At 43.0% G+C, this 17623-nt stretch overlaps 1 protein-coding gene across 18 annotated transcripts in view; it reads left to right on the top strand.

Moving 5' to 3' along the window:
• The window catches only part of DLGAP1 (DLG associated protein 1), an 885205-nt gene that overhangs the window by 863116 nt on the left and 4466 nt on the right, over positions 1–17623 (top strand). For 15 of the 18 annotated variants that reach the window (XM_027068585.2, XM_053206118.1, XM_027068580.2 and 12 more), the window contains 2 exons: positions 10089–10180; positions 15673–15825. In XM_027068585.2, the coding sequence (XP_026924386.1) occupies positions 10089–10180; positions 15673–15825 (245 nt within the window). Of the gene's footprint in view, positions 1–10088; positions 10181–15672; positions 16466–17623 lie in introns of those variants that run through there. The other 3 variants (XM_053206126.1, XM_053206127.1, XM_053206123.1) reach the window with 1 other exon arrangement.

Raw genomic sequence — 17623 nt, forward strand, 5'->3', positions numbered from 1 at the left:
GTTTGCCTGGTTTCAGGTTGAGTTACGGAAGCTGTGCATAGTCATCGCTGTGACCGTCTATCAGTGCCATCACCAGGGTTACTCTGCCCAGGTGCCTGTGTTGTGTCCCGGCAGCCTGTGGGTGGCAAACAGAGAAGCTCTCTCTCTGATTTCTGCAACTCATCTGCCTCAAGCCTTATGTATTTCTAAGCAGGACGAGGTGGGTGTATTCTAGCTCCTTTCTATTTTATTCTCATCTTACTTTTGAAGTGACCTTCAAAAATTCCCCCCCTGCCCCAGGATCCCCCCACACACACCCATACACATATATGCATGTGCGAGCACATATGTGCACACACACACACACACACACACACACACACCCTGCATAGCCTCTTTTTTAAGGTCTGGCCACTCTGAAATTAGTGACCGCAGAGGAAGTGGCAGTAATGAAAAGGAAATCGTGTATAATGTGCCTTATGTTTAACCTTCTGGAATGCTCAGTTCAGTTTGCTCTGCACAGCACTGGGCACAAAGAAGAAGGTTTGGGTGCCAGAAGGACATTACAGAGCATCCTTTTGTGGGTGTGTTGCACTGGGAGTGGTCTCAGGGCTGAGGAGGGTGCTGAGGCATGGAGAGGTGGAGTGTGTGACCTGCAATGATCTTCTGTTCTCTAGGCCAGTGGGATTCCATCATTCCAGACTGCCTCTGTGCTGCAGAGAAGCAGGGATTCCAGAGAGGGACTGAGGCAAGATCTCTGATGGTTTTCTCTAACAACAACTATTCATGTGGGATATAATTGCAATGGACTTCAAACACAGCATTCAGTTATTTTCTTCTGTGTTACCAAGAGAAACGTTTTATAATTTCATTCTATTCCGTTTTCAAAGGCTCAAGAACTATATTTTTCTATGGGATGTGTATACTGCTATTATTTCATGGCTGTTGTAAATCGAGATATGGGTTGAAGTGTAACCATCGTTTACGAGTAAGACTCTTGGATTATGAACTGGGAGAAAAAAATAAAGTTAGCTGAGCTTTTGAAAACTTGCTCTTTACAAACAAAGCAATATTTTCTTCCATGTTTTAACCCTTTGGAAGCTTTTAGCTTATGAGACTATTTCTACTTGAGAATTCTCTATTCATTATTCCCTGAGTTTTGGCTCCTTTTTAAAAAAAAAAAAACAAAAACAAAAAGAAGCATTCTTGTAAAATGCCGAGCAAGCACTGTCAGCCAGGAATGAAACAGATCCATGTTTTCAATGGAGACCTTTTGTTGACAGCAGGTCTGGATCACAAATGTGTTTGAGAAGCAGCTGGGCAATTGGTTGGAGAAATTCTTTTCAGGGAGGACACATTTGTAAATAAGAATGTCTCTACATGAATAATCCCAACTTGAAATCACACAGATTTGGTGTGACAAAGCCACATAAATTTCAAGTAAGTGGGTGGATCCACTTTCTACAAATTCCTTTTCCCTCTTCATCCCTAAAATCTACAATGTTGGGGGTGGGGGAGAAGCCAGGTGAGTGAAAAGAAGTCAGAAGTTGAGGATAAGGAGGTTTAATTCATCCACAGACACATTCATCTTATTCCAGATGGCTTGGCTCTTCCAGCCTAAATCGGCCCAAACAGAAACCCAGAAGGAATAATAGCCCAGCTAAGACTATATTAGCTAATTAATTAGTCAGGACTGTAACTTAAAAAGTGATGCCAGACATGGTCAAAACCTTAAAGAATCAGCATGTGTAAGGTCTGGAATGCTGCAGCTAATTTGTTTTTCTAGTTAACAAAGACTTTGTAGACGAGTCTATTAGTTTCAAAACTTATTCCTTGAACAGGACACCAAGAATTACATGGGCACAGTCCGTGCCATTTGAAGGGCTTGAGGTCTGGGGCGCCTGGGTGGCTCAGTCAGTTGAACATGCTGCTGTCAGATCCTCTGTCCCCCCCTCTCTCTGCCCCTCCCCCACTTGTGCTCTCTCAAAAATAAATAAAACATTTAAAGAAAAAAAGAAAGGCTTGAGGTCTGGTTAGAGAGTCAGACATATAAATAGATCATGCTGGAAAGAATGTGGGAAGGGCAGAGACAGCTCTCTGCATGAGAATCTGAGCAGCAGTGGGGAGCGAGAGGGGAAAGGAGATAGGGCTTTCTGGAGGAGGTACACCTGAGCAGGGTGGGGGCTGGGGGGGGGGGGGAAAGGGCTAGCGTAGGAGGCATCCTCAGCTTGGTGTTTAGCTTGAGCAAGGGCTTCGAGAAGAGAGACAGCTTTTGAATTTGGGCAACTGGTGACCCAGAGCACTGAAAGGGTGGGCAGAGGTAAGGCTGAACAGGTGGGCCATGCCTGCAAGCCCACTGAAGAAAGTTACCTGCTTACCCCATGGATGATAGGGAGCCATGGAAAAGCCCCTCTAGTTCCCCTAATGAAACCAGACCTCCAAGACTGGCATCCACACTGTGGATGGCCTTGTAGCCCTAATGATAATCAACTTGGGAATCCTGAGGGAAACATGGATTTGGGGAGACAAGAGGCATTGAGTGGATACTTAGATATGGGGGGCTGATATACACTGGAGTTATAAATTTGGGACACATAAACAAATTTCCAAAATAGCTGAAGCCATGAGAATGATGAGCCTATTCAAGGGGGATCAGGGAAGTGGGCTCAGGACTGAATTTTGTGTTCAGCATCTACAAGGTAAAGAGGGAGAGCCCTAAGGAACAAGGAATGCGGCGTCAGAGCCAAAGACTGCATGTGGGAGCCTTTGGGCCAAATGAAGAGACACCCAGAAGAATAAGGAGTTAGGACTTCAACATTTGAATGTTGGGAGCACACAGTGCAGTCCAGGACAAGGAAGAAGAGGAATTTTATATTAGCTGGAGGGGATCGTGAGATTGGGGAGGAGTTTCCCCCCTTAGGCGGGGAGAGACTGGAGGACACTCACAGGCATCCCTGGTTGTGCTATAGCACAGAGAGGCATAGGTCACAGAGACGGGGACAGACTTATGGAGCACGTTCTCAGAGCAGCCAGAAGGGAATCAGGCAAATCAAATGGGAGGAGTGAATGTAGGAAAGTCTTTTTGGTGGGAGCAGCTAATGGTCATGGAGAGGGGACGTTAGGAATAAATGTAAGTAATTTTCTCCTGGCACCTGGCATCTCTTTTGTTATCCAGCTAGCCAGAAAGGTCTGCTGCTTGCCCATCATGTAGAACCCTCACACTCTTTAGAGGTTTAGGGGACTAGACCAGTATTGGGAGAGGCAGAACGTGGAGAATATTCCTGCGTGATTCAGCTTTCTTCATCTCATAGGAGGCGCAGTTATCGCTGAAGACGAGGAGGCAGGGTTGAGTTGCAAGTGAGCAAGAGTCAGAAAGGGAGAGTCGGAGAGGGAGGGAGCAGAGATCATCTCAGAGGACTAAGGAACAGCAATGAAATCGGCTGAGTTTGCAAATTGTGGGTTCATAGTGGCACCGAGCCACAAGACTAAACACTGGAACACAAGATGGGAATATAGCTCTCCAGGCTAGCAGGACTTACCTGGCCTGCTCTGCACCTGAAAATGGACCTTGTTTTGCAAGAGAAGCTGCTTCTCATGAGGAGGGCTCTGACCCTTCATTTTGCCATGAGTTTGCTTCCTGCACAAGGCTCCAGCTGGGTGGTGTGGGTGTCCAGCACTGGCTAGGGTTCTGTCTCCTCTCTGTATCTCTGTCTCCCAGCAACCAGTTGGCCACTGTTCCAGCTCTTAGAGGTGGGAGAACTCTGCCAGACTCTGCCAGAAAATCTGGGCCCCTGAATAATTGTTATGACTTCCTTATACACAGAGACCAAAGAAATTATTGACCCCTGCCTAAATCTGCCTGAATGAAATCCACCAAATAAACAAATAAATAAATAAACAAACAAATAAATAAAGACATTCAAGAAAGGTTGGAGTATGAAGATTAGCAGGAGAAGTAATTCCCTGTTTTGGCTCATGCCACCTTTTAGTTTCCCAGGTAAATGCCCAGGAACTAAAGAATGTCTACTACCTTCTAACCATTTTTGTCTGTTATTTCATTAAATAATCAGCAATCCCATGAAGATAGTATAATGATTATTTGGCAGATAAAGAAAACAGAGTCTGAGAGTACAATAAAGTCTCCCAACATCAACCACTGGCAAGTGGCATTCCTTCCTATGCTCTTCCACACCTATGCTCTTTCCAGTATCTTATGCAGAGAGAAAAGCTAGACAGGAAAAGGAGTATATTAGGTGAATTACGGTGTAGGTGGCAGGGCTGGGGGGGCGTTTGACCCAGCATGTCCACTGGATGGGAGTAGCAAGCTTCACCATCCATTGAGGGTATAGAAATATGTCTCTCCCTCTCTGTTTCTGATGCCTGATGTGGGCACCTGACGGTTGTGGAGTTGGGCGTAGTAGGTAAGAATCAGAAACAGTCAGGGAAACCACTACCTCTGCCTATTCCATTCTAGAGACTTAGTTCTTCTTGGAATATTAAAAGATACGTATGTTAATTATGCTTAAGGACTTCTTTTTTCAAATGGAAGGTCTCTCATCTTACTGAGGCCACCTACTAGTGTAGAAACATAGAAAATCACTTTCCCCTTAATGCATGTCCAACTGTCCAGATAGTGGTGATGCTGGTGACCTTGATGCAGCTTAAGTATGGGTACAGTCTCACGTGCGAATCCTGATAGACCCGGCTTGATTCTTCTCCAGCGTCTCCTGTTGCAGTCGTATCTGATTTTATGACCAGTTTTTGTCCGAATCCACTGAGGGACTGGGATGGTTCCACTTTTCTTTCTTGGCCGGGAATTGCTGGACCCTGAAAGTCTTGGGAGAAGACGTGGGGAGGAGCAGTCAACCGCACGCCCCACAATGGCAGAAAAAGGGAGAGACAGCCATGCTTATGGATATGAGATACTGATCCCGACTCAGGTAAAAGTCCAGCATAGCCCCAAGGGAAAGGGTCTTTGTTTTACACTGTGGTCAGCACGCTTGCAGCTTTACCGTGGACCCACTTACAAGATTGAAAGAAATTATTCTTAGGGAGCCTGGCTGGCTCAGTCGGCAGAGCACATGACTCTGGATCTCGGGGTTGTGAGTTCGAGCCCTGCGTTGGGTGTAGAGATTACTTTAAAAATTAAATTAAAAAAGTAAATTGTCATCCTCTTCAGCCCTGTGCCTTGTATATCACCTCCTTATTCCCAAATAAAAATCATCCCCCATGGGGGTCAGTGGGAGGAAGGAGGTGTGCTCTTCCCTAACGTCTGGGCTTTTGTTTGCATATAGCTAGATTTAAAATTAGAGTTCTCATAAGAGACCCATCTCACACCCAAAATAGTCTTTCTCTGCTTCTTATTCTGATGTATCATCTTTAAAAGGAAAACCCAGACTTCAACCTTACGCTCACTAGCATCCCTTTCAAGTGATCCCAGTTCCTCCATTCTTTTCACAGCTGAAATGTCTTTGTGCAACAATTCGTGTACATGTGCTTTGCTCTCCCATCTCAGTGTGGGCAGGGATCGAGTTTGCTGAACTGCCTCAGATTCTTCTATCAGCTAACTACAGCCCCCCCCCCCCCCCCCCCGCCCCGGTCCAGTGGTCCTAGCTAGAAAGTGTTGATAAAGGAAAGAAATCACCCTCACGTGGCTTCATTTAAGTAGATTCAGACCCAGTTTTCAACACAGCACAAGGGATGGGGAGGGAGAAGACAGAGTCCCAGGCACTATAGGGCCGCCGGGGAAGGCTCTTCATAATTTGAGCCCAAATTTTCTCAAATGAAATGATGATATCTGCCCTGTCTCACAGGGTCCTGAAAGGATCCGGTTTGATGCACGTGTGAAAGTGCTTTGAAATACAAGGTGATAGGGACGCCTGGGTGGTTCATTCGGTTAAGTTTCTGACTCTTGATAGCGGCTCAGGTTGTGATCTTGCTGTCGTGGGTTCGAGCCCCACATTGGGCTCTGCGCTGAGCATGAAGCATGCTTAGGATTTTCTCTCTCCCCTTCTCTGTCTGTCCCTTCCCTGCTAGTGCTTTCTCTCTTTCTCAAAATAAATAAACTTTAAAAAGAGATAAATACAAGATAATAATATAAATAAATAGATCTGTGCAAAAACCAAACAGTGATAACTTACCAAAAGATCTTCCTGGCTTTATGTGATGAACTAACCCAGGCCTGTGCTCTCTGTTATGATTCCCCATAACCATCTACTGCAGGATGAGAAGTTTCTAGATTATGAGTGGGGGAGTTAGTATGGAGGTGCCCACCTCTGAAATGGAAGGAATTTAGTTCACCAGTGTTTTGGGTTGTTATTTTTCACTTCCACTGAGGAACAGACTAACAGCTGGGGAGGAAAGGAAAGGGAGAAAGGAATCTTAAAAACTAATTACCAGGGGTTTTATAAGACACCTAGGGAGACCAGACTTACCCACATAAAAAGAGTAGCACCGCAAAACAGGGCCCATAATATGATTAAATATTACACAGGGGCACCTGGGTAGCTTAGTCGGTTAAACATCCCACTTCGGCTCAGGTCATGATCTCATGGTTTGTGAGTTTGAGCCCTGCATCGGGCTCTACATGGAAAACTCAGAGCCTGCAGCCTGCTTCGGATTCTGTCTCCCTCTCTCTCTCTCCCCTCCCTGCTTGCTCTCTCTCTCTCTCTCAAAAATAAATAAACATTAAATATATATATATGTATGTATATATATGCAGAATACAAATAGATGGTATAAATCTTCATTAAGTGGCATGCCTGCAGGAATACAGTAGAGACGCATTATTCTGGAAGATGCGTTCAATGAAGGGTGATGGGTAATAAAAACTATTGACTACATCTGTGTTGAACAATCTGGAAAAGGTGTATGGGCCAGAGTGTGAAGGGAGCCAACTAAATGCAATCCCAGGAGCACATCTGCTTCATTAGCTTTTTTCTTCCTCAAAGACTACAGAACAAATATGAAATTTACCTTTAGAAGAAGAGAGTTATCTCCACACTAAGTGAATGTCTAATGGAAAAACAGAACAAACTCCATTAGAGCTTTTTTCTTCAAAATTAAAGTGAGTTTTGGGATGCCTGGGTGACTCAGTCAGCTGAGCGTCTCAATGTGGATTTCAGCTCAGGTCATGATCATGCAGTTTGTGAGTTCGAGCCACACTTCGGGCTCCATGGTGGCAGTGTGGAGCCTGCTTGGGATTCTCTCTCTCTCTCTCTCTGCCCCTCCCCAGTCACTCTCTCAAAGTAATTAAACTTTAAAAAAAAAGAAATTAAAGTGAGTTTTTAGTTCTCTAGAAACAAAAGCGTGGAGGGCAAGGAAGTAGGAATTTCATCTGCTTGACCCAAGCCCTCCTGTTGAATGGCTTCTCCCAAAGCCCACATCAGCACCTCCTTTTCCTGGGCCCAGGAAAGATTATCACTCAGACACTGGAAATGCAAACAATCCCGGAGCCAGTAGGGAATTTCCACTCAAGGAACATGATGGCAAAAAGCTGGAAAACAGAAGGGCCACAACTTCATCCCGGTTACTTTTGCTCCAAATCTACAGCTCTCGCCAGACCATGCTGAGGATGTCCCTTGTTCTGCTTTCAAGAAGACATCCATCTGAGTTGGCTCCTACGTGGGTGGGTGTTGCCTGAAAGATTGTTTGGAGCAGTGCTTTCTTCTCATCTGAGAATCACTGTCTTACTCAGCTGCTCTCACTATAGTAATCTATTATACACTCAGGTTTTCAGGTGTAATGGAGAAACATTAGCTCAAAGTTTTGAGGCATATCAGAATAGCTGGGGGTTCTATGACAGTTCCCAGGGGCTCTGCCATACAAGCCAACAAATTGGACACCCCTCAGTACAAGTTCTAAGCTTCCAGGATTCATTCTAAGGATTTGCTGGTGTCACAGCCGTACCCATCAGCAACATAATTCAGAGATGTTTCCAGGGACCTTAGAGTTTGCCTAAGCCACATGTTCACTTAGGAAATGCCTCCTCAGAACTGTCTCAGATCTGGGACAGGTGATCCAAAGCACATACCTGTCCCAGGCAACCAAGGATGTCTGATTACCTTTGAATAATCCAGACTTTGTTTTTTTCCTCTTCTCTTCTGGGCAGAGCAAGTGTGGGACCCACAGGTGGCATAACCAGAGAGGAATGGTAGTATCCTGGCCCTAGGTGATAACAAATACTTATTGGTTGTTTGCTACATATCAGACACTGTCCCAAGCATTTCCTGTGTATTATTGCTTTTAACCTTCACAACAACCCTACAAATAGATACCATTAACCTTACTTTACATAGGAGAGAACAGAGATTGAATGACCTGTCCAGGGCAGGGGTTGGTAAGTATTGGGGCCGAAACCCTCAGCCAGCTCAGGGCCGGACCCTTAGCAACTATGATGCTCTGTGTCTCCACATGCTTCTTCCTTTCTGCTTCAGGGGTGTGGAGAAAAGGAGAAGGGCCTCACATAAGCAAGACTGGAAAAGAGTAAACACTTAGGCCTGAGGAATTGCTGCCTTATGGCCATCAAGGGGAGCCCCTGGCTGTCACTGAGGAGGCGATTTCTGCACCTGGGCTGTTCGGTGGGACTGGTGACAGAGAGTTCATAAATGCCCTGAGTTCCGTGTGTGGGAATGCCAGAATATTGGAATAATACTTAAGTATAGTGTGCATCATAAACCATGGTCTAGCCTGGCAGGTTTTTGTTTGATTTGGTTTGGTTTTAATATTTTGAGAGAGAGTGCGAACAGGGGAGGGGCAGAGAAGAGAAGAGAGAATCCCAAGCAGTCTCCATACTGTCGCCACAGAACCTGATGCAGGGCTCAAATTCAGGAACCTTAAGATCATGACCTTGTGGAAGTCACATGCTCAACCGATTGACCCACCCAGGTGCCCCTAGCCTGGAAGTTTTAAACAGAGAAGAAAGTTACTAGAAAACCCTGTCACAATAAAGTTTTTTTTTTTTTCTTTTGTCCTCTTGTCAGACCTTGTGGGGACTGAGGTCAAGAAAGAGAGACCTCATTCCACTCTGGGGTCTCAGGCTTTGTAAATCCACAGCAAAACCGCGGCACTCACACTGCTTCGATCCTTTACTCCACCTTCCCGCAGAGATGCAGATTTCACCACGGAGCAAGTGCCCTTCTGAGGAGTCTCCCTGTCTATGCGGGGGCCAGGAAGGGGGAGCAGGGCGCCTTCTCCCCTTCCTCCCCGACAGGGAGGGCATGTTGAGAACTGCCTGGTGGCAGAGCTCCAGCAGTGCAGCTGTGCCCCCGGTCCCCACCGGGTGGAGGGAGGGCCTTGGGACAATGCAGACCTCAGGACAGCTCTGTGCAGAGCGGTTCTGCCCGTCTCAGCATGCCCTCAGTTGAAAGGTTCTCGCCTTAGTCTGCACGGAAGACAAGAAGTAGCTTGCAAAGGAGATTTTCAGCACAGTGCATAGGGAATTAAACCTATATTAACAATAAAATTGGTCTGTGGAGTGGAAAAGCTGGAACGGTGCTGGCGTTCCCTAGGCAACAGGCTGAAAATGTTCATTCCTTAGAAAATCTTTCAACTGGCCATGGCGCTTTCCTGACAGTCCCCGTGGCTGAGCTCCGGAAAAATAATGAAGGTTATGGATAGGAGATGGTGAGTGCCAAGAGAGCGCCCCTTCAAGTCAGGATTGCTTTTCTTGTGTTTGGAGTTGGATTAGAAAAATGAGCTCGCAGACCATGATTGCTGACACAAATAAATCCATAACTATACTGAAAAACACTTGAAACTTATCCTTGCAATAAAAGGCGGGAGGGAAGAAAAACCTATTTGCCTCTTGGTAAGCTCCAGTGCTGTGATGGAAAACTCCGTTATTCCTAAGAAATATGTGTGATGAGCATGTGTTTTTGTCCAAGTCGATTTTATACTTTCACCTAGCCTCTGTTCCATAGACTAGCAGCCCAACAGCAGCTGGGCTGAGTGTGTGTGTGTGTGTGTGTGTGTGTGTGTGTGTGTGTTCACGTGCTGTATGTGTGCAGTTTTTCCTAATTATTGCAGCATAACTTCCTCTTTGCTTTACCAGACTAAATCTCCACAGTGAGACATAATGTGTAAACTTCTTGTATGTTTGCTTTTTTCAGTTCTAGGGAAAATCCGAACTGCAGTGGGCAGTGCCCAACTTCTCATGGCCCAGAAATTCTACCAGTTCAGAGAACTGTGTGAAGAAAACCTGGTAGGTAACATTCCCCATCACTACCACTTCCCAGCTAGTCAGGAGAAGATCATGTTGTCAAGGCTGCCACAACTAATTTTGAACACTCTCTCGCCTGAAATAGAATTTTCTGAGGAATCTAATTTCCTGCTTTTCTTAAAATTAGAAGTATTTAGGGGCGCCTGGGTGGCTCAGTCGGTTGAGCATCTTACTTCAGCTCAGGTCATGATCTCATGGTTTGTGGGTTCGAGCCCCACATTGGACTCTGTGCTGATGGTTCAGAGCCTGGAGCCCGCTTCAAATTCTGTGTTTCCTTCTCTCTCCGCCCCTCCCCCGCTCACTCTCTGTCTGTCAACAACAAATAAGTGTTAAAAAAATTTTTTTTAATTAAAAAAATTAGAAATATTTATTTTATACTTAAATAATCTTAAAAGAAAAAATCCAATCAAGTTAAAACTCCATTTCCTGCCTTTTTTTTTTTTTTTTTTTTTTTGGTAACTGAAATGTTTCCAATTTCCTGGCTTTCCCAGGGCAGCCCTGATTTCAGTATTCTTACCAAAGTATGGAGCAGCCTGATATTTCAAAAATGATATTACCGAAAACCATTTTGGATAATGATGTTCCTTCTGAAATAGCCATCAGTTCCTATCTCATCATCAGGGTTCTTGATTTTAATTTAAGGCCAGAGGTGGATGGCATCACAAAGTGTAGATTTGATCTCCTTGAGGCAAATGAGTAATTCATCCTTGTTGGATGTACAAAAACCAAATAAAGTAAAATGAAGAGACAGAAACACCACTAGCATCAACAACATTTTTTTTAAAGGGACTACAAAAGACAAAGGCAAGAGCTTCCTCACGTATGTCTTTTTAAAGAAACTGCTACTATTCTCTGCAAGTGTCCTTCCACAATAGCTTTTATTGGTCAGTTGTTGGTCACGCTTGCTCTAAAATAAAATGAAAAGCCACTTGTTCATCTTGTGGAAAGTAAAAACATGATTATTTGCAATCTCATTGACTATGATTTTAGAGTTTTAACCACATCTTGTTAACAAGGACAAATATAGACTGGAGGGGATTTATCAAGACAGGGTTCAATCAAGAGAAAGTGGAAAGCCTGCAAAAGTTGGTGTTCTCGGTCCCTCTTCACCAGACTTTTCTTTCTGAAACCCCCCTTTGGGGCTGTCCTTCACCTCCTCCTCACACCCGCCCCCCACATCTGTAGTTTGTTTTCCTCTCCCTCAGCAAAAATCCTTCCACCTTCCCAGAAATTCTGTTCTGGATTATGGGATAACATAGGTTAGTAAATGTATTGACAAGTGAATTCGACAAATATTTTACTGAGCTTCACTCAGTGCCACGAACAGAATTCCTGCTAATTTGTAAACTTGCTAATGTGTCACAGATCCTCATTAACATGGTTCTGTGCTCTTCAAATGTATGAAAGTTCATAGAAAGCTGTATTTCTCAAACTGCCTAAAAGATACATGGAAGCCAATATGTACGCCCTATAGGGCAAACAGCACAATTTTTCACAGAATTATATAATAAGCAGGTATGTTATGAAGTAGAACACAAACACTGTGCAAAGTTTTGATGATGAAATTGCAGACAAAACATTTTGAAAATTTCGCAGACTTCTAGGAAAGGTTTGTTAAAGCCAGCTTTTGACGTTTCCTGGTTCCTGATAGGCTCACGTGCCTGAGCAGCGAGAGGAACTTAGTTGGAAATGTGGGCAGCACGTTAGAGGCAGGAAGTGGGACTGCGCCTCGGGTGGAGGACCATGGATGGCTGGTCAAATCGTGCCTCAGAAAGGAAGGTTCAAAGCCCAGTATGTGCCAGAAGCCATGGCAAGAGCTTTAGGATATATGATCTGGTTAAATCCTCAGAGTGACCCTTTGGAGCAGATAGTGACATTATTTTTATGACAACTTTACAGTTGAGGAAAATGGGCATGGAAAAGCTAAATAACTTGGTCAGGAATGAAAAACAAAAACTAAAAATCAATCAATCAGTAACTTGGCCAGGGTCAGCTGGTAAGAGGCAGAGCCCAAGATTCAAATCCCAGTCTATCTGACCTCAGTGCCTGTTTGACATCCCCACCACCAGCCCCAAAGATTTGAGTTCTAGTCCACACCCTCCTAGAGGGACATGGGCAGATCAGTCAGCCCCACCTTCTCTGCAGCAGGAAGCGTGGTGGCCTGGTGGTGGCATTTCTTAGGTCTATAAAGCTGCACAAAAGCGTCCCTAAGATTGGGCACAACCAGACCCAGCTCTCCTTTCTTGAGTTCTTACTCTGAGGAGGAGAACACTTGAAAACACCTGAATATTATCCCAGACTTGACTTTCAGGCATAGAATAAATGGATGAGCATTACTTTTTCCAACAAAACTAAACTCAGGAACCCAGACCCCCTCATCCCTCCACACCCTCCATCACCTCTAACCTCCAAGTGGCCTGGTTCAGACTAAGGCGAGGGCTGCAACTCTCTGTGCATGGGATGTCACATGACCCACAGTTTCTCTTTCTGTCTGCTTCCCCATCTGTCCCCCTGACAACACAGGGGCAGTGGTTCTTGGTGAGGAGGGACCAAATCGCCCATCATACAGAATTAAACAAACTCTTTGGGCCTACCAAGCAATCATTTCATCACTGCTGCACTGAACCAATTTAGCCGATAGGCTTGTGACCTAAGAGACTGTAGTCAACTCCAAAATATGAGCAATTTGGTTCTTAGTTACCAGTGAGATGAGGAAGACCATAAAACTCCATTTGCAATGTACTTTGTTAAAGCTATTATCTGTCTGTTCTGAACCTAGATGTTAAGAAAATTTTTTAACTTACTAAATGAAAATGCTGCAGAGAAACTCTTTAATTCAGGTGTCACTAGACTACGGTTTAATACTGAACCAAATACTGACAAACTTTAGAATTTACATCTTCAGTGAATTCTAGAACTATGGACAGTTTTAGAAGTATAAGTTTATAAATACATTTTAACTTGTATTTATTTTGAAGGCAGACCAATAATGCTAGTCCGTCAAAGGGCTAAAAAGTTCTTTCCAACCTATTAACTTTTCCAACCTATTAACTTTGATGAGCACTGACCTTGCACTTCCTGAAAGTTTTTTTTTTTCTAAGTTTATTTATTTATATTTGAGAGAGAGCACAAGCAGGGGAGGTGCAGAGAAAGAGGACAGAATCTGAAGCAGGCTCCAGGCTCTGAGCTATCAGCACAGAGCCTGATGTGGGACTTGAGCTCATGAACTGTGAGATCATGACCTGAGCCAAAGTCAGACGCCCAACCGACTGACCCAACAGGTGCTCCTGAAAGTTGGTTTTTAAAGTACAAAATGGGGGCACCTGGACGGCTCACCCGGTTGAGTTTCTGACTTCGGCTCAGGTCATGATCTCACAATTTGTGAGTTTGAGCCCCACATCCAGCTCTCTGCTGTCAGCCCAGAGACCACTTTGGATCCTCTCTGTCCCCCTCTCTGTGCCCCTCCCCCACTCGCACTCTCTCAAAAAATAAATAAAACATTAAAAAAAAAAGTACAAAATGGCCTCAGGTTATTATATGGCATGAGGTTTCACAGTATATCCAATTGGCTTTAATACCCACAGGTAACCCAAACTGACCCAGATGTAAGCCGCTGACATCTGGAAGCTCCCACCCCCATAACCATGAATCCCTTTAGCTACCATTGGCAGTAGTGATTAATATTGGGCATGACACCTTCAGTCTCCTAGTTATGTTTTTTCTGTTTTACATCATATAAATTCATGGTTCATACTTTCTAGTACCTGTCAGGGATATAGGGATGGGGCAAAAAAAAATGTCAATCCTTAAACACTGAAGACTGTTTAATATTATCTAGAAAGTGGGTCATTACAGACATCTATGTGTAATGTATAGATATGTGTTCTCACATTTGCTATTTTATGTTATGGTTTATTTAAAACCAATTCATTTCCCAAAGATTTAGTAAAAGTCCTTGTGAGCACCTGAGTGGCTCTGTCAGTTAGGCATCCGACTTCGGCTCAGGTCATGATCTCACGGTTTGTGAGTTTGAGCCCCACATCCGGCTCTGGGCTGACAGCCCAGAGCCTGGAGCTGGCTTCAGATTCTGTGTCTCCCTCTGTCTGCCCCTCTGCTGCTTGCATTCTGTCTCTCGCATTGTCTCAAAAATAAATAAACCTTAAAAAAAAAAAAGTCCTTGTATGATAAAATGACTTCCTATATTAGTAATATCTTAATTGTTAAACACATGGTACATTAAAAGTGCAGTTATTTGGGGGGCACCTAGGTGGCTCAGTAGGTTAAGCATTCAACTTCAGCTCAGGTCAAGATCTCGAGGCTCGTGAGTTCGAGCCCTGCATCAGGCTCTTTGCTGTCAGCACAGAGTTGCTTCAGATCCTCTGTCCCCCTCTCTCTATGCCCCTCCCCCACTTGTACTCGCTCTCAAAAATAAAATAAACATTACAAAATATTAAAAATGCAATTATTTTCTTACTCATCATTTGTTTACCCTATCGTTTCCCTCAACATGACTGTTAAAACAAGTCTTATTTTAGATTTCTTATCTGTTCTCTGAATAAGTTGGATGACATGAAGTCAGATTCCAGCTCCACTATCCTCCCCACCCCCCACCCCGGCGGAAGATGGTGTCTTCATTTAAATATGTTTTAATGCATCTTGTCATAGTTTTTTGAAAAGTTTGGATTCTCTCCTCATACCACATTGATAGATGTTGTATTACAAAAGAAGAGTTTTACAACCTTGACATTTGAGAATCACTGACTCAGATGAGTGTATAAAATTACCATTTGAAATGAAATCTTTTAAGAAGAGTCAAACCCATAGAAAGAAAGAGGAGAAAAGTGGTTGCCAGGGGCTTGGGGGGTGGGGGAAAGGGAAGACATTGGTTGAAAGGGTACCAACTTTTGGTTATAAGATGAATAAGGTCTGAGAATGTAATGTACAACATGGTGACCATAGCTGATAACAGTGTATTGTATAACTGAAATTTGCTAAGAGTAGAACTTAAATGTTCTCACACACACACACAAAGATAAGTATGTGATGTGATGGATGTGTTTATTAATTTTATGGGAGGAGTCTGTATACAATGTGTACATATATCAAATCTTCATGTTGTACACTTTAAATATCTTACAATTGTATGTTTCAATTATTCCATAATAAATCTTTATAGATAGATAGATGATAGAGATGATGGATAGATAGATAGATAGATAATAGATAATAGATGATAAAGAAAGAAAGAGAGAAAGAAAGAGAAAGAAAAGAAAGAAAGAAAGAAAGAAAGAAAGAAAGAAAAGAAGAAAAAGGAAAAATTACCATTTGTAGCCTCACTTTTATCTCCTATTTGAAAGCCAAAAGGAACTCATCCCCCTTATGTTATTTGAAATATTTGAAAATGCCCCTTTGGTCCTGTGCTTGTTGTCATCGATTGCCTCTAAAGCACGAATGTTTTTCTTTCTCTTGTACAGAATCCCAATGCTCATCCAAGGCCCACTTCCCAGGATCTGGCGGGGTTCTGGGACATGCTGCAGTTGTCCATAGAAAATATTAGTATGAAATTTGATGAACTTCATCAGTTAAAGGCCAATAATTGGAAACAGATGGATCCTCTTGACAAGAAGGTAGAACAATGTAGATTTTGTATGGTTCATTTAAAAACCTGCACAAACACTGGACAGTCTAAATAGGCTTCTGCATTCAGTCTTGCTGTTTACAATGTGAAATGGAGCTGATATCATATTAATCTCATTGTAATGACAATGTTTACATAGTAATCATTTGGGATATTATCTGTAATATGTTTCAGGCATATTTTTAAAGAAAAACCTGTCTTTGTGAATTGGAAAATGGGAATGTGGCTTTTTTGTTAATTAAACTTTAAGTTAAACCATTTTAGTCACTGGAAGGAACTGCCTCCATTTTGCTTTTTAAACTAAAATAAATGACATCTTCAGTGCATGATTATATAGAGCAAGAGTTCAACTTCCTTACACCCTAGGATGTGTTTCTGAGAAAAATAGGAAGCCCTGAAAACTAACCGACTTTGATAATCATTTCATAAATATAGTAATAAAGAAACCGCTGTTGTTCAAGTTTAAAAATATACACCATAAAGGTTCACAGTAATCATAAATGTTGGGATTTTTTTTTTTTTAAAGAGTTTTACTTTTGGTTGACTTGACTTGGGGAATATTGCTCACTGGGTTTCTCATTCAACAGTTTAGAAATAAAGGTTCAAGTTATTTTACTTTAATTAATAAACTGCAGTTTTCACATTTGATTATGGTGGTTCCACCAGGCTCACACAGGTATCCAATATCCACCTCCCTAGGTTGGCCTGTCATGCATGACTTTTTTAACTCTTTGCTTTCCAATGGCCTGAGGTTGAATAGTTCCAAGAGATTCAGCCTCTAAACATGAGGCTTGTGTGTTCCCATGAAGCTCCGGTAGCCTGCCCTTTTCAGATCTCCTTGCCTGTCAGAGAGCGAACAGTAATCCAGTCCATTTTGCTGCTCTCCATCATGGTATCCGGGTTCATACAGTCAGTGGACTCCCAGAAGAAAGCCAGTCCCAAGGGCCGATTCATAATCAGCGAGAGGGTCAGTGTCATTGTCCCTCATCTCCAGTTCTATCGCCATGACCAGGGGTTTTAGTGTTAAGCATCAAAGTACCATTGATATATGTGTGGCCTCTTATGTGGGAAGCCAAACATCCGCACTCAATCTAGTTTTCTTTAATCTGTGTTTAAAACTATGTACTAAATAAGCTTTTAAATTGTTCTTATTTTAAGAAAACACGACAGATGTACACACATACTGGTAATTTAGTTTTTAGAGCTGATCCATCTAATTCTCACTCATTGGTTTTTTTTAAATATTATTTTTTTTAAGTACAAGGAAAGGAAGATATGGCTAAAAAGTTTCCAATATTCATACTTTTCCAAATATCACCAAGTTACCCAACAGTGAAGATTTAAAATGTCCAAAATTTGTGATGCTAAGAATTGACATATGTAACCTGTCGACACGTACACAGTGAGTCATTAGTGAACTTGATTTCTAAATTTTTATACACTTTGTCTATGACCAGAGCTTTTCAGCACCCCGTGAACTTGAGGGGAAAAAACAAATGAGCACAATCAGAGTTGGCCAAATGCTGTTTGCACTCTGGACTTCCCTTTGCTGTCCACACAGACTCCACCTTAATCAGCCTGCGGGCAATTCCAATGTAATAAATTTATCTAGGCACTTCACCCAGGCAAGCAAGGAGGATTTGCTGCAATGAGTTTAAGTGTGAAGATACAAAGAGTATACCCCTTTGGAGAATCCTAAAATCCCTATTTTAAGATAACTGTCACATCCGTGTCATGAGAATTGAAGGTATCTTACTAAAAATGAAAACAGCAGATTCATATGGACC

This window comes from Acinonyx jubatus, chromosome D3 (genome assembly GCF_027475565.1).
Source record: "Acinonyx jubatus isolate Ajub_Pintada_27869175 chromosome D3, VMU_Ajub_asm_v1.0, whole genome shotgun sequence".
Classification (NCBI taxonomy): domain Eukaryota; kingdom Metazoa; phylum Chordata; class Mammalia; order Carnivora; family Felidae; genus Acinonyx; species Acinonyx jubatus.